Source organism: Cucumis melo, chromosome 8 (genome assembly GCF_025177605.1).
Source record: "Cucumis melo cultivar AY chromosome 8, USDA_Cmelo_AY_1.0, whole genome shotgun sequence".
NCBI lineage: Eukaryota > Viridiplantae > Streptophyta > Magnoliopsida > Cucurbitales > Cucurbitaceae > Cucumis > Cucumis melo.
In genome coordinates, this window is record NC_066864.1 from 763,891 (window position 1) to 789,459 (window position 25,569).

General features: G+C 34.7%; 5 protein-coding genes and 1 pseudogene across 6 annotated transcripts; all 6 read right to left on the reverse strand.

Moving 5' to 3' along the window:
* Positions 1-679: 679 nt before the first annotated feature.
* On the reverse strand, positions 680-7,124 carry LOC103484329 (protein BREAST CANCER SUSCEPTIBILITY 1 homolog). Its single transcript, XM_008441354.3, has 14 exons — positions 6,975-7,124; positions 6,656-6,709; positions 6,498-6,568; positions 5,969-6,082; positions 5,096-5,559; positions 4,668-4,781; positions 3,257-4,576; positions 3,027-3,127; positions 2,504-2,690; positions 2,314-2,411; positions 2,091-2,211; positions 1,840-2,005; positions 1,547-1,665; positions 680-1,246 (listed from the first exon to the last, which is right to left on the reverse strand). Exons 1-14 carry the CDS (start codon positions 7,028-7,030, stop codon positions 914-916), a joined length of 3,318 nt encoding a protein of 1,105 aa, XP_008439576.1. The 5' UTR covers positions 7,031-7,124; the 3' UTR covers positions 680-913.
* A 1,931-nt stretch (positions 7,125-9,055) lies between these two features.
* LOC103484330 (pentatricopeptide repeat-containing protein At4g21065) lies at positions 9,056-11,328 on the reverse strand. Its single transcript, XM_008441355.3, has one exon. It carries the CDS (start codon positions 11,278-11,280, stop codon positions 9,454-9,456), a length of 1,827 nt encoding a protein of 608 aa, XP_008439577.1. The 5' UTR covers positions 11,281-11,328; the 3' UTR covers positions 9,056-9,453.
* A 1,478-nt stretch (positions 11,329-12,806) lies between these two features.
* LOC103484331 (F-box protein SKIP19-like) lies at positions 12,807-15,257 on the reverse strand. 2 transcript variants are annotated; one of them, XM_017043785.2, is made up of 2 exons: positions 14,702-15,257; positions 12,807-13,786 (listed from the first exon to the last, which is right to left on the reverse strand). In XM_017043785.2, exons 1-2 carry the CDS (start codon positions 15,031-15,033, stop codon positions 13,201-13,203), a joined length of 918 nt encoding a protein of 305 aa, XP_016899274.1. In that variant the 5' UTR covers positions 15,034-15,257; the 3' UTR covers positions 12,807-13,200. The 2 variants fall into 2 exon arrangements, with proteins under 2 accessions (XP_016899274.1, XP_008439578.1); XM_008441356.3 differs by having other exon boundaries at positions 12,807-13,804; positions 14,702-15,256.
* Positions 15,258-15,986: 729 nt separating this feature from the next.
* LOC103484332 (putative F-box/LRR-repeat protein 9) lies at positions 15,987-17,479 on the reverse strand. Its single transcript, XM_008441357.3, has 2 exons — positions 17,181-17,479; positions 15,987-16,635 (listed from the first exon to the last, which is right to left on the reverse strand). Exons 1-2 carry the CDS (start codon positions 17,477-17,479, stop codon positions 15,987-15,989), a joined length of 948 nt encoding a protein of 315 aa, XP_008439579.1.
* A 580-nt stretch (positions 17,480-18,059) lies between these two features.
* Positions 18,060-19,622, reverse strand: LOC103485303 (putative F-box/LRR-repeat protein 23; annotated as a pseudogene).
* Positions 19,623-24,045: 4,423 nt separating this feature from the next.
* LOC103484334 (LOB domain-containing protein 12-like) lies at positions 24,046-25,022 on the reverse strand. The gene has a single exon (XM_008441358.3). The coding sequence runs from the start codon at positions 24,899-24,901 to the stop codon at positions 24,179-24,181; it is 723 nt and encodes a 240-aa protein (XP_008439580.1). The 5' UTR covers positions 24,902-25,022; the 3' UTR covers positions 24,046-24,178.
* Positions 25,023-25,569: the final 547 nt, after the last annotated feature.

Sequence of the window (25,569 nt, forward strand, 5' to 3'; positions counted from 1 at the left end):
CTCACTAATTTAGTCATTATTTTTATACATTAACCTAACAACTTAGAGAAAGCTGAAAAATGAAAAGAGAGATCGAAACTAGATTAGAATGGAAAGTAAAAATATATTTTTAGTCTCTTAATTTATTTTTAGTCTTTTCTTATTTGAGGACTTTATTTTTATTGAGATGAAGTTTTCCTTGAGAACATTATTTTTATTTGAAATTTTATAACTGTACCTTTTCGTGTCTCACATTCGGGAGAGGACAAAATCTTGTTCATGCTTTAAAGGGTTTGATACTCGAAAAATGGGTTTTCAAATATTATTCTCCATCATTTGTGAGAAGGTATTAACTGGTCTAGTTTATTGCCTAAAAATAAGCTGATTCATGAATAAGCAATCTTTTGAAATTTTTAACTTTGGAAATAAAATTGTTTATGAGAATCTTTTATAATTTAACCTAACATTTTCATTTTTAAAAAAATTGGTCACACCACCCAAAGATTAGAAAGCTTTGTTTTTTTTTTTTTTTTAGAAATAACATTCATTTTCAGTTCACATATATATATATTATATATATATATATAAAAGTCACTAGAGAAATTTGAGATGAAAACGACAATCGTGACTAATTTTAAACATTTGCTTGCTTCAAAAAATGAATAATAAATAATAAATAATCATCCAAGAACAAGGGATAGAGAAGCAAAGTACACTAGATTCATTTATAAGTCAATAGATACAAGATATGTATGTCATGGTTTATGAGTTATGACAACATTTGAGCTCAAGAAATACTAATTATATTATACGCATCTAAATGCTTTTTAGATATCTTATTACCAAGTGATTATATTTAGACAGCTAGATTGTTGCAGACGCATACGTTAAATGAGTTCAACAAGGAAAATATACATACATTGTCGATGAGTTACTACTCCTCAAGGCTTGTTAATTTACTGCTAGCAATCGAGTTTAAAAGCCACAAATTGGTGGCAACTTTGGCTGCAGCCGACTTAGCAAGCAACGCAGCATCGGAACGCCTGCGATGGAGAATGTTATTCTTTTCAGCTGGATTGGATTGATCAGGAAGCTCGAGACTGTAAATGATGAAAACTTGGCAGTTGTTTTGGTTGTTGCTTGAAACTGGTTTTCTATGCAGAATATTTCCTCCTGCTGCAGTGACAAGTTGTTGGAGATATCCTTTGTATGAAGGTGCAAAATCAGCCGTAAAGAAGAACTTGAATCCAGCAAAGAGTTTCGGTTGCTGCAAGGAAAATTAACCGTTAACTCTGCCGATGGTTGTTTAAATTAAAGACTAAATGGTTATCGAGCAAAGTCTTAAGTAGAATTTTTTTTAAAATCTTAAGAATTTGAATGTTCTTTTAATAAAAGTAAAAACCATGGTAACAAAAAAAAAAAAAAAAGCAAGAATAAATTTTAAAATTCGGAAAACTCAACAAAATCATTGTCAAACGTAGCCTCAACAGTTAGCATAGATGAACGTGACACACAAAATTCACTGCGTAACTGTTATAATCATTACGTATGGACAAAAGGAAATTACATTGTTCAGGACTCTCAATCTTCCAAGCTGAGGGCCATCTCTGCTTCCATGGACATCAAGAGTGATCTCAAAGCGTTCTTCCTTTATTTGTTCCATGGCTTGTATACAAGCCTTAATCCCTGCACAACGATAACGAGCAAGAATGTTTTCATATGCAACTTGTCCATTCACGTCCCTCCAAACATATGTTATTGCACCATTTTTCATTGACATTTATTTTAAGAGGAAATGTTGTTATAATAAAAAAGTGAAGCAAAAACCTAAAATATCATCGGTATAGGAAGAAAACTTACATTCAATTCCCAAAATCCATTTTCCCTTCAAAATACCCATCAAAATTTTGAGCGTTCTTTTACATGCTCCATTTTCATCTGTTGATGCAATAATATGTGTAACGCTATCGTCCCATTTTTGTAACACCGGAACTCCAGATAATTTCTGAAATTCATCTACAGCTTCCTGCAATTCCGACCATCAGGACACTGAAATTCAGGTATGTAAGAAAAAAGATGCACATGATTGATATTCATTTAGAAAATGTTACCCTTTCAGCTATGGTGAGAGCTGAACAGCATAGAACCAATTTCTTAGATGATTCACGAAATGTGAACCTTCCATTTTTGCTGATCTCACGGGCAACCGCTATACCTTTAGTGTTCGATCGTCTGCAATTGAGAAGGCAACAAACTGAAGCATATAGAGGACTGTAATAATTCAAATACTGACCCCAGTCAAGACATTTTCCAATTAAGCAAATGTTGAAATACCGGTTAGAAGCACAGCTGCTTTTCCGTTCTTGGTACCCTGGATCTTGGCTTGGCAGTTTAGAATCCGGATGAAGCGGGCATAACATCACAAAATTTTCCTGATCAGGCGATTACAGCATAAGATGATGGATACAGAGAAAATATGTGACAAAAAGTTATGTAATAAGAATTCAGGTAAAGCAGGACTTACGGTGTCCCATTGACATTGAGGCATCAATTTTGCACAAGGAACGTGGAAGCTCTTGCGACAATTCTTCTCATAACAACCAAGTGCAGCACCCTTATTTCCACAGCAACCACACGTAATTCTTCGGCTTCTACTTAGCTCAGCTTCAAGGTTAATTGCAGTGTCGCCATCAAAATAAACATTGGGGGCCCTGCTCATTTAAATAATGAAAATGTAAGTTACTGACATCCGTACAGAAAATTAGCATGACGATGATCACCACAGGCACCATTTATATCACATGGAAGTGTATATTAGGTTTAACTTTTAAGCACTTGCTTATGTAAAGGTGCTTATGTAAAGGTAAATTAGCGGTATAAAAACCCCGTGCAACTTCATAGTTAACAATGAACATGATGAATATTTAAATCGGCTTCAGTACACTATTGAAACTAGAAAAGCATAATCAAGTAAAGTGCAGTATCTGGGAAATTAAATGAAGCAATTTAAACTATATCTTGTTACAAAGTGTGAAGAATTCTTTTACCATTCAACACAATTCCAATGTGCATGTATGACCTTCGAGTTTTTTATGTCATCTGCATCGATAGGCTTCCCATTGAAATAGTGGACCATTCTTCCAGAACCCTGCATCAGTGTCAAGATAAAAGTAGCGTTTAAAGCAACTCACATACATAAAACATTGGGTATAGACTGGTCAAATATAACCAATAAAAATGATAGAAGTAAACGAATAGGCAGGCATAGGTGAACTACCTCTGACTCTTCTGATGAGCGACAGAAAGCACAATGAAATTCATCATCCAATCTTTCATGTTTTTCTGAACAATCATTTTTGGTCATAGAATCCAAGTTTTTCCCATTGGTACTCCAAAGCTTTTCAGAGAGCTGACTTCGATTTGCCTGAGCACCATCATACTTCTCTTGAGTGATGTTACCGTACTCGCTAGTTTTTACACAAACAGAGGAAACTTTCTCTTGTTTCTTGTGTTCCCTCTTTAGATCAGTTGACGTAGCAATCGCAGAAAGTGTGGTGGTCAGACCAGGAATGGCACAATCATCATGCTGATTCTGATTGATTGATGGGTTCTCACGCAGGTTGTTGTCCACTGAATCCAGCTTTTGTTTCTTTGACTTCCTACGGCATTGAACCACTCTCTGGTCTCTGCGGTCTCCGCCATTCTGGCTGTTTTTTTCAGGGAATTGACTAACCTTTTCCACTTCTTGAAAAGCTGATAACTCTATTACAAAATTTTCAGGACCATTGTTTGGAGTTCCTAAACTAATGGGATGGGCAGAAATATCTTCAAGAATCCTCTTATTAGCATTGTTACAAAAATGCGCTTTCTTCCTGCCTCTTCCTTTCGTGCAATTATTCTTAGGAAGTTGACAAGCCTTTTCACCTTCTGGTAAAACTAACGTCTCCGTTTCAAAATTCTCACGTCCTCCATCTGGAACTCCTATACTAACTCTATCCGTAAGAACATTTTTAGGAGTCGCCCTACTAGCATCAATACCAAAGTGCATTGTCTTGCTGGCTCTGTCATTCTTGAGCCTCTTTTCCAGGAATTGATTTTCCTTTTCCTCCTCTTGAAACGCAGGTGTCTTGGTTGTAAAATTCTCATTTGGAGTTGCTAAATTAATTGGAGCAGCAGGAACACTTTCAAGTGTCGCCTTAATTGCATCAGTAGATTCAGTACCGTAGTGAATTTTCTTCTTGCTTCTTTTGCTTCCATTTTTCAAACTTCCAAATCTGATTATAACATCGTGCTCCTGCTTTTTACTCGAGCATTCAGTTTCGGTAGCTGGATGGGAATAATTCCCAGTAGCTGATTCAGCCAATTTTTTAGAACATTTCATCAGTGCAACGTCATTTTTCTTTCCACCTCTTTTGGTAAGTTTAGCACGCATAGTATGATCCTTCATACTGTTGCCTTCCGGAGGGGGCACATCAGGTACCAACCCATCCTGGATACCACGACTTTTATTGTAAATTCCATTTGGATTTTGGTTCCCTGGTTCTTCATTGGGTACTGATGCTAACAAAGCTGTTTCAGTTCCAGCAACATCTACAACCTGCAAATAATTATAGCACCAATTAAATGGAGTGTGTAGGGGAATTATGGTTGATGTGGGACTTCAGAAGAGATGATGAAATCTTCAATACCTGCAGTTTAAAGGGACTTGAACAGAGTTCGGGGGAACAGGCTCTTTGCGTCCATTCAAACATTTCACTGTCAAAGAGATCCAAGTCATAGGATGGCTTGCCACACACTTCATCCTACATCAGGAAAACGAGATAAAATAAGCAAAATTAGAAATTTTAAAATATAGAGGTTTACTAGCTTTGTTTCTTTCTTCATTTTAATAAAACAGACGTCAATTTTGTAGGCTGCCGCAGGCCCACGTAAGACATAAACAAGAGAGGTTGAATAGGTGTATCCTGCAGCCTTTATGGCCATTTGTTTCATATACATTTTTCTAGAAGGAAGTTTTCGGAATGGTTGTACTAGAGTTTCATTACCTCAAACGTTGTACTTGCTCGTAATCAATATGCACAATGATTTAATCACAATAGGTTTCCAGTAAACTCACCATTTGAGGCTTTGAAGGGCTTTCATCCAGTGAATCCTTGATATCGCTGAAGGCAGGAACATTCATTGCTAATGATTCTGTAGATTGATCCAAATCCGACTGCTGATTCAACTTTTCATCTTCTTCATCTCTTTCTCTCAACCAAAAAAATGGTGAAAGAACTGGCTGACCTTGATCCTCGGAAGCAACAGTCCTTTCTTTCGGTTCATTCACCTCATTACAACTACTTGCTAACTTTGCAGGTCGAGTAGGTGTTTCTGAGAGGGGATGTTGTGGCACCTGAACCCTCTTCTTTCTTGGAAATGAAGGTTTCAGAGGGGAAGAAGCAGAAGTCTTTCGCTTGGATTTTTGTATTTTTTGTGACTCTTTTTTCGAAGTTCTTTGTACATAAGCTGTGCTCTCGCTGGTTTCTGCATTAAGCTGTTTTGAACCATTGCCATCACCTTCAACTTGTTTGTCTCCATCTTCGTTGTGGAGTAGCAAAGAGATAGCATAATTAGAAATTTTACCAAATTTACAAATTAAAGACATCTGAAGCTCACTACACCACATCTTGGATCCAGTCTAGTTAATGGCTGAAACTTAGGGGAAGTGGGGGGAGGGGGAGGGGGAAGGAAATAATAACCAAGTATAAACTTTGAAAGGAAGAAAATTATTTTGGTCTTAAAAAGCTTCAAAATATTAGTCATAGTCCTATTGAAGGAAGAAACATAAAAGAACTAACACAATCTTGACATCTTATCTTCAATGTAATGGGAAGAGAAATGAAAACATCTTCTCCTCATCGCATTGCATAAGTTGCATTGCAGGTCCTGAAGATATAGTAAGAAAATGAAATTGATTTTTGTCCATGTTCATGGACTATGATCTTACCAGATAACTTAGTAGAAGACAAATTCTGAGTAACAAATATGTTAATTCCCGAAGCAGCTTCCATGCTTTTGTAAATGCTCACCAAATTATCCATGTGTGGAGCAGGACGAACTTCTGCAGAGACGATTGTAGAGAGTATAGGATTATTAGACATGATAAAATTAGACAGCAACCATATTTCTTGAGAAATAATAGCAACAGTTATATTCTCCTATAAAGAATGGCCGATGAATTTGCCATTCTATTATTTCCTAATGAATAAGAATGTCAGAAAATGAGCGAAGGAAACTTCTTCAGAAACCAAAACATTATTTATAACAAAAACAGAATGTAAGGTGTTACTGTACAACTTATTGAATGGAAAAACATATTGTACAGGTTCTGACAGTTTGTACTAAAAATCTTTGTCGACGAGGAAGTGTTGAGTTTCATAGTTCTCAGTTCTAAATTCTACCAGCACCCTAGCTAACAAAGATTAATAGTAGATATGGACAGTTTAAGACATCCAAATGTTAATAGAAAATCATACCTCTTCGCCGATAAGGCACCTTACAAACTGGGCAGTTCGAACCCGATTTCATTGATATCTCTATACATACACTGAAATCCGTAACACATAAATAAGATTTCAGAAAACTATAGGATTCCTGAAACAGTAACGAAAATCAACTATGATGCGAGTCTTACTTGCAGAACACGTGGTTGCATCCCAGTGAAACGGCAGAGTTTAGAAGACTCAAACTATAAAGAATTTCCAGAAAATTTCGCGAAATAAGTAACGGAAAAAGATTAATGCACGTGAATCCGATAAACATACATCATAAAAAAAATTCTGTAAGAGCATAATCTGAAAATTATCCCAATTCGCCTCTAAAAAACAAAAGTAAATCCAACCTACTTTCCTCCGTATGGCTCATCAATTTAATTAAGGAAAATAAATTCGAAGCAAAAAAAAGAGAGTTAGATGATTATAAAAAAAAAATGAAGAAATCGAGAGGAGGATTACCAAATCGGGCATTTGAGCTCTCTTCCCATCTTCTCCAGGTGACTGGGATCTCCCATTGAGAAAGAATACCTAAGTCAAAAGTAGTGAAGAGAAATTGAGCTAAGAAGCAGTGAAAATGGCGGCTTTGAACGAAAGCGTATAGAAGAAGAAGAAGAAGCCAAGGCGCGAGAATTCGCCTCTATATATATCTTTGAATTTTTACGCGAAACCGACGCGCGCTTTTTGTTTTTAATTTTTTATCCATTTTCGTGTTAAAAATAAAAATAACAATTAATTTATTATAATAATCTTTTTAAAAAACCACTCTTTGGAGTTTGGCGGAAGGGCGGGTTAGATTTTCCTCTTCTTTTTTTAATTTACGTATCTCTCTATGTATAGATTTAGGTCACAATTATACGAATTCTTATTTTTATTTATTTATTTTTAAAGAAACGTTATATCAATTATTTTTGTCTTGATATTATGGAATTTTAAAGGATTTGAGAATTAAGAAAATATATTATACTTTGTAAACTTTGTATCTTTTTCTACTTTGATCTTTAAATTGTTTTAAGTATTTGCTTTTAGTTATCAAAATTTAAAAAAAAAATCTGTGTCATTGGAATTATGTTAAATTGTTAAGTGAATAATAACGTGCTTTTATCTTTGGATGATTAGGTTTATCACTGTATAATTAATAAATTTTGCTACTTTATTCTGTAAAATTTTCATGTAATCAATATATTTATCAAATAAATTCAAAAACTAATGTTATTGTTTTTTCTTCCTCAAAATTGAAATCTCTCGTATTTTCTTGTGACTATCCCATCTTTTACTTAATTATAAAATATAACATATTGGTGTTAACATTCATGATAAGATAAAATAAGTACAACTCACGTATAAAACGTTCTATTAAATTATAGATGATTCCATCAAACATCAATTTAGCATAGGATGTTTAATTAAAAATTATAACCTGAATTTATAAAAGCAAATGTCTTATTTAATAACTTATTAAACTACACGTAAAAGTTGCTCACTATTGTCTTAAATAATTAACGATGGTGATCGAAATATAATATTTTTAAAAGTTAAAGGAACTAAGACAAACTTTTATTTTCTTTTAAGTTTAGAAATGAAAATATAAGCTTTAACACTAAAATAATTAGATTTAAACCTAAAATATAACACAAGAAAAACAAAAATTCAAACATAATATCTACCGGGAGGGATTGTCTAACCCTAAGACACGCTTTCCACCTTGTTTTTCGTGGGAACAAATTTGAACGGTTTGAACCAAAGTTCTTTATTTTGTTTCTTCCTATACTATATAAACCCAATTCTCTTGACTTTCACTTTGCCCGCACAACCTGTTCGACAAAATTCCTCAATCACACTATTCTTCTAAAGATGTATGTGGTGAAAAGAGACGGCAGTGTATTTTGACAAGAATATTGCCCGTTTGAAGAAACTCAATTATGGCATTAGCATCGATCACCGTGATCCAGTTATGGCCGCCCAAAAAGTCTATGCCGGTGTTTAGAAGGGCATTACAACTGACTAGCTTGATGAGTTATCTGCCAAAACAATTGTTGCTAGCATTGTTAATCATCCCGACTATGTCTATACGAGTTCTCACCCTTATCTCTGTGCATTTCATTACTGGGTCATCTTATTTTGTACTCAACCGTTGGTTTCTTTCAATTTTATATTTGACTATTGATTTTTTTCGTTTTCGTTTTCATTTTATGGTTTCTTTTGATTTTGTACTCGACAATGTCATATTTCGTTTATATGTTCTAGTTGACAGTATGTCAATTGAAATCAAATGGTAATAAAGATATGTTTTAGATAAACATTAATTTTAATAATAATGAAAACCGCTACAATGAACTCGACTACCGATCTTCACCATTGAGGCATGTTGAGGGTAATCGAAGTTCATTGAAAAGAATATTCCTAGGAAATTTTCCTTCTTGACACAAAAAAATAAAAACAAAATATCTTTTGAAAATGCCACGTGGCAATAATTAATTGGTCAAGTGTCTGGGTTACATAGGCCGTAAGTTTTCTTATCCTATATAAAAGCAAACAAAAAATAGAAGAAAATAGAAATAAAATAGGATAATATCGTAATTACGAGCGGGATTACAATGAGTATTGTAATATAAAAGAAAAATTGCACAAACCACCTCAACTAAATCAACGTATTTACGACTACGAGCTAGTGTGGTCAAACAAGATGACTCTGAAGCATGGCTTACCTGGTCTCACAAAGCTCCTCTACTGCTTTCTATTTAGATTGCTTTTAAAGCTAACCACATAAACTACTCTAATCGACAAAGGAATTATCAAGTATCAGTAAAAACATCTTGTAAACCTCCTAACACAAACTTTTATTCGCAGTAGCTCAATAATACAATGGAAAATCACCTCTCAATAAAAAGTTGCAAACTCAATGGAGGTCGAGGTATAGATTAAGAAGAGAGTATTGAGATTACCAATAATCTTTACAAGAGCACGAGCCATCTTTAAAATGATGAAATCTACTACGATCCCTTACGATGATCTCTCGTTCAAAAACCTTAGATATGAGTTTGATTGCCAGATGACAGTCTGCACAAACTCTCAAATTCTTCATGATTCTAATTGGAGTTCTTGGTGGGGTGTTAACCAACATAAAAGCAATAGCAACTTTCTCTGTGTGATGAGACAAAGCTGTCTCCTTTTCTTCCTCTTCTATATCTGCAAGAACATTGACTGTGCGAGGAACGTATCCTTCAATTTTCAACAACTCAGTGATCTTTGCCAGCATTGCATATGTCTCCTCACTTTGAGGATGAGATCTATCACCCATGATAAATTCATAAACACGATTTTTCAACTCGACTAGGCTATAGCCAGGAGTTTTCTTCACTCCTTTCACAAGCATTGTCTTCCTCAGATTTTGCACGTCCAACCAACGTCCCTCTGATGCATAAAGGTTTGAGAGAAGGACAAAGTCGCCACTATGCCTTGGTTCTAAGCGTTGGATTTCAGCTCTTGCAACCTCACCCAGTTCCAAATGCCCATGGATAGTGCAAGCTCCCAATAAGGTCCGCCAAATTACTGCATTGGGTGGGACAGGCATGTTTCGTATATAATTGTAAGCATCTCCAACCTTGCCTGCCCTGCACAGCAAATCAACCATACAACCATGGTGCTCAATTCTTGGCAAGATGCCATATTCTTCTTTCATCCTTCTAAAGTAATCGAAGCCTTCATCAAGCATTCCACAGTGGCTACAAGCATATAAAACTCCAACAAATGTAATCTCACTAGGCTTCAACCCCTGCCTTTCCAACTCCCCAAACAGCTTAAGAGCTTCATTTCCTAATCCATTAACAGCTGATCCAACAATCAGAGAAGTCCAGGAAACCACACTCCTCTCTTCCATTTCATCAAACACCTTCTGCGCATCCTTAAAATTCCCACATTTGGAATAGAGATCAAGTAGGGCATTGCTAGCATGTTGATTTCGTACTAAACCAACCTTGACCATATACATATGAGCCCTCTCCCCCAAGGCCAGTGCCCTAAGCTCAACACAAGCAGATAACAAACTGACCATAGTGAACCCGTCAGGCTCCACACCCTCGGAACCCATTTCCCTAAAAAGGGTCAAAGCTTCATTAGGCATTCCATTAAGAGCAAAACCATTAATAACAGAGTTCCAAGCCACGAGATCTCTGTCAGACATAATCTCAAACACCTGATACGCACTCTCAGCGAACCCAAAAACAGAGTACATATGAACCAAAGAATTCTGAACAAAAAGCAACGAATCAAACCCATTTCTAACAACAACCGAATGAATCGCCTCACCAAGTCTAACGTCCATTAACTTGGCAACAGCCTTAAAAAGAAAAGGAAAAGTATGCGTATCAGGGAGAATCGAAGACGCGGCGTGCATTTGGGAAAACAACTCCACGGCTGGACTGGGATTCTCGCTCTCGGCAAATCCTCTGATCATGGTGTTCCAAGTGAAAATATTGGGGGCTTGAATCTGATTGAAAATTCGGGCCGCGAAGGACATTGGGGCTGAGAGGGAGACAAGAGCGAAGATTAAGTGCTTGTTGAAATCGGGATTTTGAGGTGGGACGCCATGTCTGATTGAGAAGGCATGGACTTGCTTCAGCTTGGATTGGGAGGAGCCGCAGAGTTGTACGAGAGAGATGCATTTTCTGAGGATGAAAGAGAGGGGACTATCGGGGAAACTTTGTGAGGAATTTGAAGTGATAGTACGAGAAGTAAAACAGAGGAACGATAGTTGGGTTGAGCGCATCAGAACATGCTTGGAAGTTTTTCGATTCTTTTGTGTCTTTTGACGTATGTTTGAGAAGTACAAAATTATCTTTATCATATAAAAAATATTTGTAATTATTTAAAATAAATTTTAAAAAATTAGTATAATGAAAATTTGTGATCTCAACCCTAGAAAATTCAAAGTCGAAGAGTTTGCTTGGATTGATTTTAGGAAAAGATAGGTTATAAAAAACTGTTTAAACTCTTTTACTTTAAAATACATTTCATAATTATTTTGAGTGGTTACCAAATATTCTAAATTTTGACGAGTTACACCATAAATAGAGTCTTCTGTAATACAAGAAAAAATTATCCAAATTTTGTGACAAATTTCTCATTGGCAAGTTTTCTCTGATGTTCTGTCTGTGTGCAGATTTTTATTTTCATAAGTTTCACGTTCCCTAACTTTCACTTGTTGCAAAATAAAACAACTCAAGACCTCGGATTGCATAATGTTGTATCTTTGACTGAGGATTGACTAAAGTAATTTCGAAATTTTCATTGTAACAGTATTGCCCTTTTTTGAAGTCATTGAAACTAAACAAACAGCTTTTGAGATGAGGACGTCGAATAGTGGCGAATGACAAGCGAGTTCAAATACACGGTAACAGTCTGAGGATTGCTGGCTATTCTTAATGGTTGTCCTAATTTAGAATCTCTCACCATTGTTTCAATAAAGTTTTGCAGCCGAGAACTTACTACTCTGAATTTATGGAATTTCTGATGAAGGGCCAGATTTTATGAATGTAATGTATGGTGAATACCCAAATTTTTATTATTAACATTCACGGGTTGGCTTTAGATAAGCACATGTGAGACAACAATTTGTTTTACTTTTGATGAACTCCAAACTCGGAGCTCTTTCCATTAGCGTTAACTCTCTAACTGCCACTTTGCTTTCTGGGTGGGATGTGTAAGAAACTTTGTAGAGAGGTTTTAGTTTGAGTTTATGTATCGAGTACTCCATGTCTATTAATGATGTTAACATATTTGTGTTTTGGGTCAGAGTATCAACATGAATGTAGTTATTGCCTCTTTGTTTATATTTAAAAGCTATATCAAAGTTGAAGTTCAATTTTCATGATAACATGTTTTATGATGTATTAAGGACATAAATATTGAAATTACCAATCGTGATTTTTCGAAACAAATATTTTTAAAATGGAAAGTTATGCTAATTATCATAGCACAAACATATTTTAGAATTATCATATCAAATTTTCTCAAAGCTTAAGAATTACGATTATGAATATGATTTTAAAATTGGAAGCCACTATTGGGTCAAACAAAATGTAAAAAAAGGCCAAAAAAAAAAAAAAAGCAATGGATTCTTCATAAATTTGGAACTAGATGCATATTATTGCAAACCGATTAAAATTATATAACTCCAACTCCAGCATCATCTGTGCCATCAATTAGATGACATACAAAGACACTACAAGAAGAAAAGACGAAAGTGGAAAAAAAAAAATTAACGTAAGCAACTTCCGAGAGTTCCAAGACAAATTTATAAAAAGAACCACTATACATTGCAAGATATATCAAGATTTTACAATCCAAGTGATATAGCAGTTGATCGGTGCAAAAATAAACAAACATTGAACATTTTACACATGAACTTTACAGCATATCACTTGGTTAGTTGAATCTCCACACGTTTCTTAGACTTACTAGAACTATCTACATCGGGTATAAACACGACAAAATGAAGATACTCAAATGAAGCGAAGAACAAAAGTACTTACTCTAATATGGAAATAGAGCCTCTCAAACTTCTTCTCTTGCAGTTGAACAGTAGCTAGGCTCCTTGGACCAGAGAACTCATAGGCATGGGAGAGAGGCACCAAGTAAATATTGGTCCAGGGTTTGGCTTTCTCATTATGCTCTAAAAACTGAATCTTCAATAAAAATATAAGTCTGTATAGTCAGAGAAATCGCTGCCCCCTGAGAACTCATAGTAGTCATCATCATCAGTCAACAAATCAGTGTCAGACAAACCAAAAGGGTAATCATAATCATCATCGTAATTATCATCATCATCAATAATTTCGGTTGTAAATTCACAATCATCCGTGGGATCATGAGGCAAGCGCAGATCTTTTATCTTTTCAGAACATTTTGCCCCCAACTGTCCTGCCAAATTCAAATTAAAACATTGGCGTAAATCAAGGGATTCTAGAGCAGAACAACCATGAAGAATGGCTTCCAATCCCCTGTTGGTTAGGTTGTTGCCAAATATATGAAGGTGACGTAGATTAGGCATATTATCAGCAATAGCAAGGGCTCCTTTATCACATTCCACCCGCCTGTAAAACTGACGGTTCAGTTTCAGAGATTTTAGACCAGGACAATTCTGACCAAGAGTTCCCAAAGTTTCCACATTAAATGAACAGAATGATAACTCAAGATCCTCTAACAATGGAAGCTTTGAAACTGCTTCAATCAATCCCTCATCCGAGATGCGATTGCAATATACAAGACGGAGTCTACTAAGTTGATTACAACTGCAACAAATTAATAGATAGAACCATCGAAATGAAGGAGATACTAACTCAAAATCAAGACACTACAGAAACACACAAACAAACAGAGAAAACTTCGTCAATAAGAAAATAGTCCAAAAGAATCATCAGTCACCCATGACTTACAAGAGGCTCCTCTCCATTCCAACTAGTGGAAAGTTCCTTCTCTATTAAATGTAATACCAATATTAAAAAAGGGTTTAACTACCAACATCCGTGCCATGAGAAGAGCTTTAATAAAATATTTGACAATTGTGATGGAAAAAATGAAATAGTTATCACAAGAAATTGCGGAGCAAGAAAGAACTAGCAATCTAGCATTTAGGTTCCTCTCTTATGCCCGAGAAAAAAGAATCTAAACTTCATATCAAACTTGTCATCCTCCAAATAAGGTAACGCAAGGCTAACTATCAACAAACACGATTTGTTCCTGCAATAAATGAATTGAACATATATAGTAAAGTATACAAAGCCTTATTTATGCCTTTATGCTTTCACAAATGATCTCTAAGCTTTAGATAAAAGCCCACATTAATTTTTTTTTTTTTTTGGTAAAAGTAAAAATTAGAGTTAACAAGAAATAAGTGTCATCCCGTAGATTCACATTAGAAAAATTCATTACAGAAACATAAAGCAGCAAAGAATATAAGCATATTTTTATCAGATCATTTGAAATTATAAAATCAGATCAAAACAAAGTGAAGAATCACATTTGGAGAATAAAATTTAAACAGCAAGTTCAATACGCCATGGCCAGGGAATCCAACGGCATTCAATTACAGTACAGATTTGAGGTTGATTTCTTTCGATCATAAAATCAGACCAAGAGAACCTTACGAACATCTACGACAGTGAAACTAAAATTGAACAAGAACATACCTTTGAGTGATATACCGGAGCAAATCATCGGTACCAAAATGCTCAATGTTAATGTGAATCAATTCACCACAACTCCGTTTAACAGCCTGCCTGCACATCTCCTCCAAATCGTAGTCCATGTCCCACCAATCACAGGGATATCGCATATCGATGACGCGCCACATGAGAGGGTCCTCGCAGATCTTACGCCACGAAGAGCAAACGTATTGAGCGTAGGTGAGGATTTCAACGGGACCTAATTTCTGCAGAATCATAGACGTGACGTCTACCGGGAGTTCAAGCCAGTTCCTAGATTCCCCTTCTACCGAATTAGGGTTCGAGTTCGATTCCATGGCCGTGGGAGAAAGAAATAATTGAAACTAGTTGTGATTTTCCAGGGAAAATTCAAAGGAATTTTGAGATGGAGATTGGGATGATCAACATGACCAATAACTAGGGTTTGGTTGAGGGAAGGGTAAAAGTTCAGTTCGTAATCGCATCAAATGGGTCAAAAAAAATTTCATACCCACCGATAGAGTCGTCCGTACAGATCCTCCGAGTACCGTTTCTTTGAGGAAGTTTTGGTAATTTTACATTTTATTGGGGGTTAAATTACAAAACTAAGCTTCAAAGAATTCTTTGACCAATACAAATTCAAATTAATCTTGAATCTTAATTTTTTTTTTGACAAAAATTGGATGAATATTGACTATTCTGTAAAATAAAAGAATATACAGTATATGATTTTTCTTTAATTTATAGTGAAACTATAAAGTAGATAATAATCAATGATTAAATAATTATTATGACCAAATTTACCTAAATTAAAATTAAACCAACCCCAAATAGTAGAGGCTAAAAATTTCTTTTGAAATGTTATGGTAACATACAAATTAAATCCAGTTTATTAAAAATAAATAATGTGATTTGACCAAAAAATAATAATAGAACAAATATCCATTTTAAGCTCTTTTTAGTATTGTTTCGCAAATGTTATTATAGTTTACTTAAAAAATGAATAAATAAAGGTCTTAGGTTTTTTAGATATTCGTACGTGTCTAGCTTAGATGCACCTCAATTAATTTTATGTGAAATCCGTCTGATTTTACAACATTTTTGTGTAATGAAATTTAAAACTTAATTTTTAAGTAAGTAACTACTAACCACTATGAATTTAATTCGAACTAAGTTAGTTAAGTCAAAGGTCTTAGGATCATATATTTGAAAATAAAAAAATTCATAATTATACATCAAGTTAAAGGGGCAGCTAGAGCTGAAGATACTCCTGTAGAAACAAAACATTATCTCATGCCCAAACCAAAGGATGACATATGGTGCACACAACCTCGTGCTCTTCCCTCTCCTCCCCAGGATCGTGTTCGTTGTCATCGTCGTCATCAACATTATCATAACCATAGCTATCGCTATCTTTGTTGTCATGCAATAAATCATTAGGATAATCTTCAAAATCATCACCATCACAATAAATAATGTCAGTATTAAATTCATAGTCATCAGTGGAATCATGAGGCATATGCAAGGTTTTGATCTTTTCAACACACACTTTTCCCAGTTGACCTTCAAATTTTAAGTTGAAACACTGACGCAAGTCGAGAGATTCAAGATCAGTACACCCGTCCAGAATGGCTTGCAAGCCTTTGTCACTTAAGGCATTGCCTAATATCTGAAGGTGTCGTAATTTAGGCATAGTTTTAGCAATGGCAATGGCTTCTCTGTCACAGACCATCCCTTTTCCTGTGCAAAACTGTTGGTTCAATTTCAAAGATTTCAAAAGAGGACAGCACATTCCAACAGTTCCCAAGGTTTTTGCATCAAAACAACAAAGAAATATTTCAAGTTGTTCTAATAATGGAAGTTTTGATACTGCTTTAATCAATCCCATGTCTGAAATGCAAAAGCAATCTGCAATCCACAGTCTTTTTAGTTCACTTGATCTGCCAACAAGTTTATGTAGAAAGATATATACATCAAAATAAAATATCTCTAAGGAAAACAGTGTCGATAAAACACACACGATTGGGTTGGAGGAATAATAAGCAGAAAAATTCCATGAAAAACTTGCTACAATCACACAACAAACTCTCCCTAACCCCAATATAATCACAAGTTCACTTTGAGAGTATTACTGGAATGATATATCTTCTTTTATAGTGTTTGGAGTTATCATTTTCTTGAACCAGTTTAATGTGAGCTAATAAAATCTTATTAAAATGAAAATAGTTTAAACTATCTGACTTTGGAAAAAAGTTTAATCGAAAATTGAGAAATGAACTTTTTATTACATTATAATGTATTCATGTCTTCAACATCTATAAGTATTTGCAATAGCTAGGGAAAGTAATTTTTTCATTATACAAAAGTACAACGAAATGAAGAATTTTCAAACTCCAACAACAATTAGGAGTACATAAACACAAGGTTTTAGGTCAATTTCTCTTAAAACTTGAACAAAAGAATAACAAAGGGATAGAATTTGTACCTCCGAGCAATGTATAAGAGCAAACTATCGGTTCCAAAGGATTCAATGCTGATGTCAATCAAGTGGCCACGACTAAGATCAACAGCGTACCTGCATGCATCCCTCAAGTGGTAATTGCTACAAGGCAAATTCCCGGAGATGCGCATATCGATGGAGCGCCAGATGAGAGGGTCCTCGGACAGCATACGCCACGAAGAACAAACATATCGAACGTTTTGGTAAATTTCAATGGCCCCTACTTTCTGCAGAATCATTGACATTACCTCTGAAGGCAGTTCAAGCCAGTTCGGTTGCTTCATCTTCGATCATCAAATCATTGGTTTCGCTCCTTTTTTCCAATTCTGTATTCTATGTACTGTTCTTTTGTAGTTCCGTTTTTATTGACTTAAATAGGAATAGACGTTTCAATTTCGTTTTTTTTTTTTGATATTTCATTTAGATCAGATCATACGAAAATTTGTTTATTTGAATTAATTTTTCTTTTTCAGTCTTTGTAAAGAAAATTTTTAGCAATTTTGGATTTTATTTTTCCATATTGAGAATCAAATCAAATACAGATATAAATCAGAACCATGAGGGTTAAACTTTTCGGTCCAAATTGGTATGATAGCATTAGCATTTTTGTTATGCAATTTCATTAAATGGTTGTAATAAATTTTCTAAAAATCAGTTACTACATTTGTTCAGTGTTTGTTTTTTAAAAAACAATTATATATTCTTAACTTTTTTCACTTCCGAAAAAAGTGCGATATTTAAATGAAAACTGTAATTAAACATAATTGGATTAAAGATCAACTTTGATAACCGAGTTTATAATTTCTGAAAATACCAAAATAGATAATGTGAAAATAAAAAATCTCAAAATACCATAACCTAAAATATACGAAAGGACGTCATAACCACTTTTTACCATTAGAGTTTAGAGTTTTTGCTGATCCTGATGTGCACACATCAATATTAATAATTCTCGACTACATAGCACTCAAAGCTAACAAAACTATCCCAGTTTCGACCTTTCTAACAAAATAACTTCATCGCATCAACCACAAAAAATGCCCCAATTCTAAAAATAAAACATACCAAGATCATCATCGAGATAAAAATCTGAGATAAGAGAAATCATGGGAATGGCAAATTGTAGGGGAAACCGGAGGTTAACCATTGGAAGGTACTTCCGTTAACAGGTTCGTCAGCCGGCAGACGCAAAGTTTTGATCCTTTCAGAACATTTCTTCTTCAAGCGTTCCTCAAAATCTAAATATCTACACTTGCGTAAGTCAAGAGATTGTAAATCAGAACAACTATCAAGAAGGGCATGCAAACCAAAGTTAGTAATGCGATTGCCCACAATTTCAAGGTGATGTAACTTGGGCATAGTTTGAGCAATAGCAAGTGCGTCTTCATCAGAAGAAATAAATAATCCTAACATATGACATAAATCTTTCAGTTTCAGCGATTTTAATAAAGGGCCACATCGTCCAATAGTTCTCAAAGTTTCCGGATCAAGTACAATAATAAATGATTCAATTTCAAGATGCTCCAACAATGGAAGTTTCGAAACTGCTACACTCAATCCCTCCTTTGTGAAGTCATAGTCTCCCATAAGCCGAAGTCTTCTAAGTTGCTTTGAACTGGCAACAAGTAAATATATACCACATGAGTCATGATAAACATCAGAGAACAATTATAAAAAAGGACTAAAAAACACGTATGAAATGGACAATCTGTGATTCAAAACTAACTTCAGACGAAAAAATAGAAACAAAATTAGCAAGTAAAGTTAAAACAACAAGTTCATGATGCAAAGGCAATTGACACCTGTTAGCGATGTATAGGAGCAACTCATCGGAGCCAAAATGCTCAATGTTGATGTCAACCAACTAACCACAAGTACGTTTGACAGCGTGTTTACACATAATCTCCAAATGATCAAAACTATTCAAATCACCAGAGTTGTGCATATCGATGACACACCACAAAAGAGGATCCTTGCAGATCTTATACCACAAAAAGCAGACATTTTGAGCCGTGGTAAGTATTTCAATAGCGCCTAGCTTCTGCAGAATCATAAAGATTACGTCTGCGGGCAGTTCAAGCCAATTCCTCGCTGGGGCTTCCGGCTTCCGAATCATGGAGGCCGATTCCATGAGATTGGGATTGGACTAAATGAAAATATACTAAAAAACGGAAGGACTGTATGACGCGCGCGCGCGTGTGTATATATATATATATATAGCATTTGTGAGAAGAATATTGAAATGGAGATTAGGGCTTGGCCATGAAATCGCAGTAAATGATGGGATTGATATTCTGCATTGGCGAATGAAGAATATATGGACTGTTGGGAAATAGGGCCGAACATGCTATCCATTGAAATATCTGATGTATGCATCCATATTTGGTGACGGAAATTGAAACGTTTGTTCTTGGCTAAATTATATAAAAAAAAAATGTTCCACAACTTTTGTAGTTTGTCTCAAGCATATTTTGCTCATAAACTGTACAAAATTTAAAAAATGCCCTTCAAACTTTTAGATAAAAAATTGTTGACAGTGACCATTGAATACCTTTTTTCATCATGGTGTATATATTTATCTTTATATATAAAAGGCTGAGAGTGGAAAGAAATTTGGTCATTTTTGTTCTTCTGTTAATGCACATTTCTACTATTATGTTGGTGACAATTTTGTCATTTTACACTAAGAATATTGATTTTTGAAAATAAATAATTTGTTGATATTAAATTCTTAGTTTTAAGACCTAAAAAACAAATCATTAGATCAATGAAACCTATTTATTGTTCAATTTATTTACTATTTCAGTTTCAATGCATTTACATGTTGATATTAAATTCTTAATTTTAAAACCTAAAAAACACTCCAATTGTCGAAACCTCTTCATAACTCAGTTTCATTTCAATGCATTTATTTGTAATTATTCTGTTTAAGTTTCAATACCATTTTGGGAAAGTGGAGGATTTGACAAGTTAAAAAATCATAATGAAATCTTTTGAAATCTCTAATCTTTCATATTCTTTGAACTTATATAAAAATATCTCCTCATTCCCTCCTCCTCCTCCAGGAAACAAAAAATTGAATGTCCAATAATATTATTAGAGCTTGGTCATTAAGCCGCAATCAATGATCATATTGATATCAGAGATTTTCGATTTTCTGACATTGACCCAAATTTTTGTTATTATTATTTTGGGACAATAATCAATTTATTTATCTTTTTTATTATTTTTATAATAAATATTGTTCGATGATTCAAAATTCAAAAAATCTAAAAGACACGTGTCGACTTGCGAAACTAAAGGGAAAAGTGATACTTTTAACCTTTTTAAATCAAGCGGTATAAGGCCGTATTTAATATTAACACTTGGGCACAGAGAAGAGCGATGCCTTTCCCGCGCCGCCGGTTTGCCGATTCTTCTTTCGCAATCGCAATCGCAATGGATTCTACAGGTTATTCTCTCTCCCGTTCTTTCACCACTTTAGTTATAATCATGTGAAATCATCTGAAATGTCGTTCATTCACATATATTTGCTCCAGTTTCATAAACATTAAGATTTAGGTTTTCGTTTCGATTCCATGTCTTTTGGGTCGTCGATGTTTCTGAGTTGGATTGTAGTTTTGGTACTTATCTTTCTGTAAAAGAAACAATTTTGATTGATGGTATCAACTTGCGAGAGAAGGGAGATCTCTAAAAGAGGAGTTACTAAAGATTTTTCGAATTGGGAAGAAGCAAGCTATATGGTGAAATAAGGGGAACATTTATACTAAGTGGCAACCGTATTACCTATAGCATAGAAAAATCTATAGAGGGGATTTCTTTTATCTTGGAAGATTCTTCTATGTATTTATTCTCATAGAACCATCTCAAATCGTCATTTTTTCTTTTTTGTAGGGGTGTCCAACAAGGTTGTATGAGAGGAGGAGATTAGGGTCTTCTGGCAGGACTGCTTGTCAATTGAACGTAGAGACAACGTGGTTCCAAAAGGATCTTGCAATTGTACAAGATACCATAAGGTGACTTTGAGATTTAGATTGCCGTTTCCACATAGTTCATAGAACACCAATGTGGAGACAGAATCATATGGGCAATCTTATTTGAAGCATTCAAATGTATTAATGGCTCTGTTTGATAGCTCCCATACGAAAAGTTAACCTTTTCTTGGATAATGCCCTTTTCAAATCAAATTATAAATGGGCAAAAAAGCATTATCTTCGGGAGGGAGAGGGAGGGGGAGGGGGCAATATGATGCAACAGAGAACTGTTGGTGAAGATATCATTCGGTTCCAGCTTCCATGATATTTTGTTATGTTCTTAGCTTAGTGTAAATCCAGTGTCATAAATTTCTTATATTCTCTCATTGTACGGAGAAACTACACCGCCCTTTACAAAAAGTTGGATGTTTAACTGTGTATTTGTCTGTCAATCTTTAATTTTGAAGATAGATTAATGACTATTGGTGATTTCTACTTATTGCAAGTGTTTTATGGCCATGATAGCTTATCTAGTAATGCTAGTTCAACTTGTATTTTCATTTTGAATGAGTATAAGTTTAGGTCACATTGATGGCTTATCTAGGATTCTTACTTTTATAATTTGCTATTGTTGATTCCTTGCCCTCTAAATCATCATGGGTTGGTCTAGTGGTCAAAAAAAGAGACATAGTCTCAATAACTAACTAAGGGGTCATGGGTTCAATCTATGGTGACCACCTACCTAGGAATTAATTTCCTACCGTTAGCGCAACTCTTTTCATATTCATCCTTTTCAGCTGCAAGTTCAGCCCCAACTAGGCTGTCAAGTTGTTCATTCTATTCGCCTAAGTTAATCAATATTTATAATTGATTATACATGCTGCAGTTTTGGTTCTGTAAATTTCGTTTGCAGTGCTAGCCGCACTACATATAATTCAGTTCACTGTGATATTAGAGCTTCACGCTGAGAAGTTTGTCTCGTGAGGTTTAAAAACAGTGGTATATCAATTAGAGCTTCATGGAACCCTTTTGATTATGAGATGATCACTTGGATGAACTTTGGAAGTTGGTGGCTCTACATGTACAAACATTCTCTTGCGCTTCATGGTATTGCTATCTTGGTGTTGTAATTGTACATTATGTATTGTTATACATACTTGACTGGCCTCCTTTTCATGGACTTGTTTTTTTTAATGCCCTTTTATTCTCCATTTCTTTTTCTCAATGAAAAATTGGTTCTTTGTAATATAATATAGGTCTTATCTACATACAAACGTTGCTCTTTTTAATGTTTTCTCAATGAAAGCAGTTGCTTCAATGAAGAAAAAAACACATACTCATTGCCCTTTTATTGTTGTCAACTCATTGGTGATCGTGAAGTTGATTCCTTTAAGTTTTCTTGATCTTCTTCCTTTAGCCAAGGCTTGGAATGTTTCTTGATCTTCTTTCTTTAGCCAAGGCATGGAATGTGTGAGTGCCTGAGATTGCTGAATCTCATAAGACAGTACCTCACACAGGTCTATACACACAGGTGTTATGCTTTATTTTGTTTTAAAATTTCTCATTCATACATCTCTTTCTCGTTGTTTATCATCAAATTTTGAATGTCATAGAACATTCATGCAGTAGTATTGTTGAGAGCATTTTAGCTCTTTTCAGACTTAATGTCCAGCTATTTAGCCCGTTTGTTTGATTTTTTTCAGATACTAAGGGAATCACCGGAGCTGTTAGATTTCAGTTTGTTGTTCGGCTGTGATGAGATTGTTGTTCGGCTGATTTAAGCCAAAGCTTCTGATGGGTTTTTGGTCTATTGCATCTGTTGTTTACCATTTCTTCAATTTTTTGAAGATCTCTTACATAGGCTGATTGAGTTTGCTGCAAAGCAATTTTACCCTTGCTCTCCAAATGAAGGTATTTTTATTCAAAGTTGATCTTATTTGGAAAACTTCTTCGATTGGAAAATATAAATCAGTAAAGGAACAATGGTCATGCAAATTAATCGACGAGTTAGAACAAAGAAAGTATGGCAGAAGATCGTGAAATTCTTTCAAGAAAAGCCAAATGTGTCAAAACTTTGCTGATGCTTTAGAAACTAGCGATACTTGTACTACTAACAAAGATACTAATAATCTAGATAAACAGATGGAGCTGCCAAATAACCGAATGTTTGTCGAGACATGATCAAAGGCTCTATACGTGTTTAATGACACAGTTACTTTGAAAAATTGTTCTCCAGGTGAGAGTTCCAATATATCTATTAAATTCCTAAAATTTCAGAAGCAAATCAATTTAAAATTCTTTAAAAAAATTGTCCATGCATGATCTATTTTAATTGTCAGTTGTAACAATGACACTGAAGTCGTACATAAAAAATAATCTAAATTCATTCACTCATAACGATTTAAAATCTTAATTGAAATAATTATATATGGTATTTTCAAACCAAGTCTATAGGTGTTAATTAGTATATTTTTAAGAAAGCTGAATTTAATTTGATTTTGATATAATTTATTAGTCTATAGTTTAAATTGATTTAATCTATTAAAGTTTGATATTATTAATCTACCAAATTGATTTAATTTCTTATTAAATTGATATAATCTGCCAATGTTTAGAGATATAGATCAATCATACTACAAAAATACTAATAGATATAGCACAAGACAAAAAAAATATGTAGATATAGAAAAATTGAAATCAATTTTTAATCCACAATAGTTTAAAAGTTCTGCCCAAAAATTAAACATTGGTTTAACATACTAACAAATAAGGAATTAATAAGAAACAGAACCCATTGAGACATTTACTTTGGACTAAAATTTAGGATAAATTTGTTTTTAGTTTAAGACCTGTTTAATTGATCCTCCGAAATCTGGGGCCTACATTAATAATATTTATCACTTTTAAATTTCAAAAAGAATTTTCTTTCTAAACCTACACAAATGAAATAATTCAACCAAATGGAAACAAACAAAAAGATTGTAAATATGTTAATAAACCAATAAAACCCTAAAAATCAATACTATCTTGAGACGGTGGCTGCTCTGTCGCCGGCAGCAACTGCTCCGTCGTCGTTACTGGGTGTTGAAATACAACATGTCGTCTGTCGTCATCATTGTTTATTCCATAGTAATTAGTAGTGCCAAAGCCATCAACCCGTTGACTCGATGATTGACCCTCCATCATTGGTCGTTGACTCGTGGAAGATTCACCTGGCCACTTTGGCAGAAGCTCTGATATCATATAAGACAAGTTTGGTCGAAGCTTTGATGCCATGTAAGACGAGTTTGGCCGAAGCTTTGATGCCATGTAAGACCAGTTTGGCGGAAGCTTTGATGCCATGTAAGACGAATAATTTGGCGGAAGCTCTGATGGCATGTAAGACGAAAGCTCTCGTCGAGCGATGGAGAGTTCAGTTTGAAGCATTTGAAGCCTATCCTGAAGATCTGATATCAAGGCAACGCAACCACGCACAGGATCTCTCAGCCGAGCCTCTGCCTCAAAGACTAGAGAGTTGACAGTTTCTTCTCGCTCATCATACCTCAATGCCTTAAGAATTTTAGAGACGTTACTTGCGCCGTAAATCCTATGGACGACTTCGAATTTTTTAGGTTGATCTGCTGGAAAATGGGGGGCAAAGATGCAGTCTGCATCACACTTTCTTCTTAGAAATTTACATGATGCACATGGTGAGCCATAAGTCTTTTGGGGTTGTGAGTTAAAGGAACTCATGTTGATGAGTTCTCTTTAAGTAGTTTCTATAATCACAGTAATGTCATATCAGAATCAAATGCTATTTATATAATCATAACCTCTTTGTTGATTATTCTTATTGGTTTTAGCATTCATTTATCAACATAAATAGTTTTTAGTTTATGTTATTTAAGATTTTAAGATCAAACGTTTTTAAAAAAGATACAGATAATTATGAAATATTTTATTTGTAAAGATAAAAAAATATAAAAACTTGGGTTTGGAGGAATTGAGATTCAGAGAGAAAAAGTATCAAAGATTTCAAGAGAAGGATAGATCGATCGACTAAACCCAAGATCCAATTTCGATCTTTTTTAGAAACAACTTAGATATATGGTAGCTGCTGGCACCAAATATAACCTCCAATGTGATTTTGGTTATTGGGTCAGATTGTGAAATATTTCCACTAACATTGTAGACTAATTTTTTCACAACTCTATAGCAAAAGAACCACAAATGAACATCAAAATAGCGAAAAACCTAAAAATAATGACAGACTTCTGGATGCAGTGGACGATATCCGTGAGTGATGTGTTGAAGCAATTCATGGGTGCCAAAATATTCGACGTTGATGTCGACCAATTGACCGCAACTATCATCTAACGCCTGCACATAATTTCCAAATCTTGATAGAGAGCTGTGCATTT

What these genes read in the sequence shown, in the direction of transcription:
- LOC103484329 (XM_008441354.3), bottom strand. Translation starts at nt 7,030, where the DNA reads ATGGGAGATCCCAGTCACCTGGAGAAGATGGGAAGAGAGCTCAAATGC. An exon ending in CATTGGAATTGTGTTGAATG is followed by an intron (nt 2,691 to 3,026) that starts GTAAAAGAATTC and finishes TTAAATGAGCAG; the next exon opens with GGCCCCCAATGTTTATTTTG. An exon ending in ATGGATTTTGGGAATTGAAT is followed by an intron (nt 1,666 to 1,839) that starts GTAAGTTTTCTT and finishes ATCGTTGTGCAG; the next exon opens with GGATTAAGGCTTGTATACAA.
- LOC103484330 (XM_008441355.3), bottom strand. Translation starts at nt 11,280, where the DNA reads ATGCGCTCAACCCAACTATCGTTCCTCTGTTTTACTTCTCGTACTATC.
- LOC103484331 (XM_008441356.3), bottom strand. Translation starts at nt 15,033, where the DNA reads ATGGAATCGAACTCGAACCCTAATTCGGTAGAAGGGGAATCTAGGAAC. An exon ending in CTCCGGTATATCACTCAAAG is followed by an intron (nt 13,805 to 14,701) that starts GTATGTTCTTGT and finishes AATTTGTTGCAG; the next exon opens with TTGTAATCAACTTAGTAGAC.
- LOC103484332 (XM_008441357.3), bottom strand. Translation starts at nt 17,479, where the DNA reads ATGAAGCAACCGAACTGGCTTGAACTGCCTTCAGAGGTAATGTCAATG. An exon ending in CTCTTATACATTGCTCGGAG is followed by an intron (nt 16,636 to 17,180) that starts GTACAAATTCTA and finishes ACTTGTTGGCAG; the next exon opens with ATCAAGTGAACTAAAAAGAC.
- LOC103484334 (XM_008441358.3), bottom strand. Translation starts at nt 24,901, where the DNA reads ATGAGTTCCTTTAACTCACAACCCCAAAAGACTTATGGCTCACCATGT.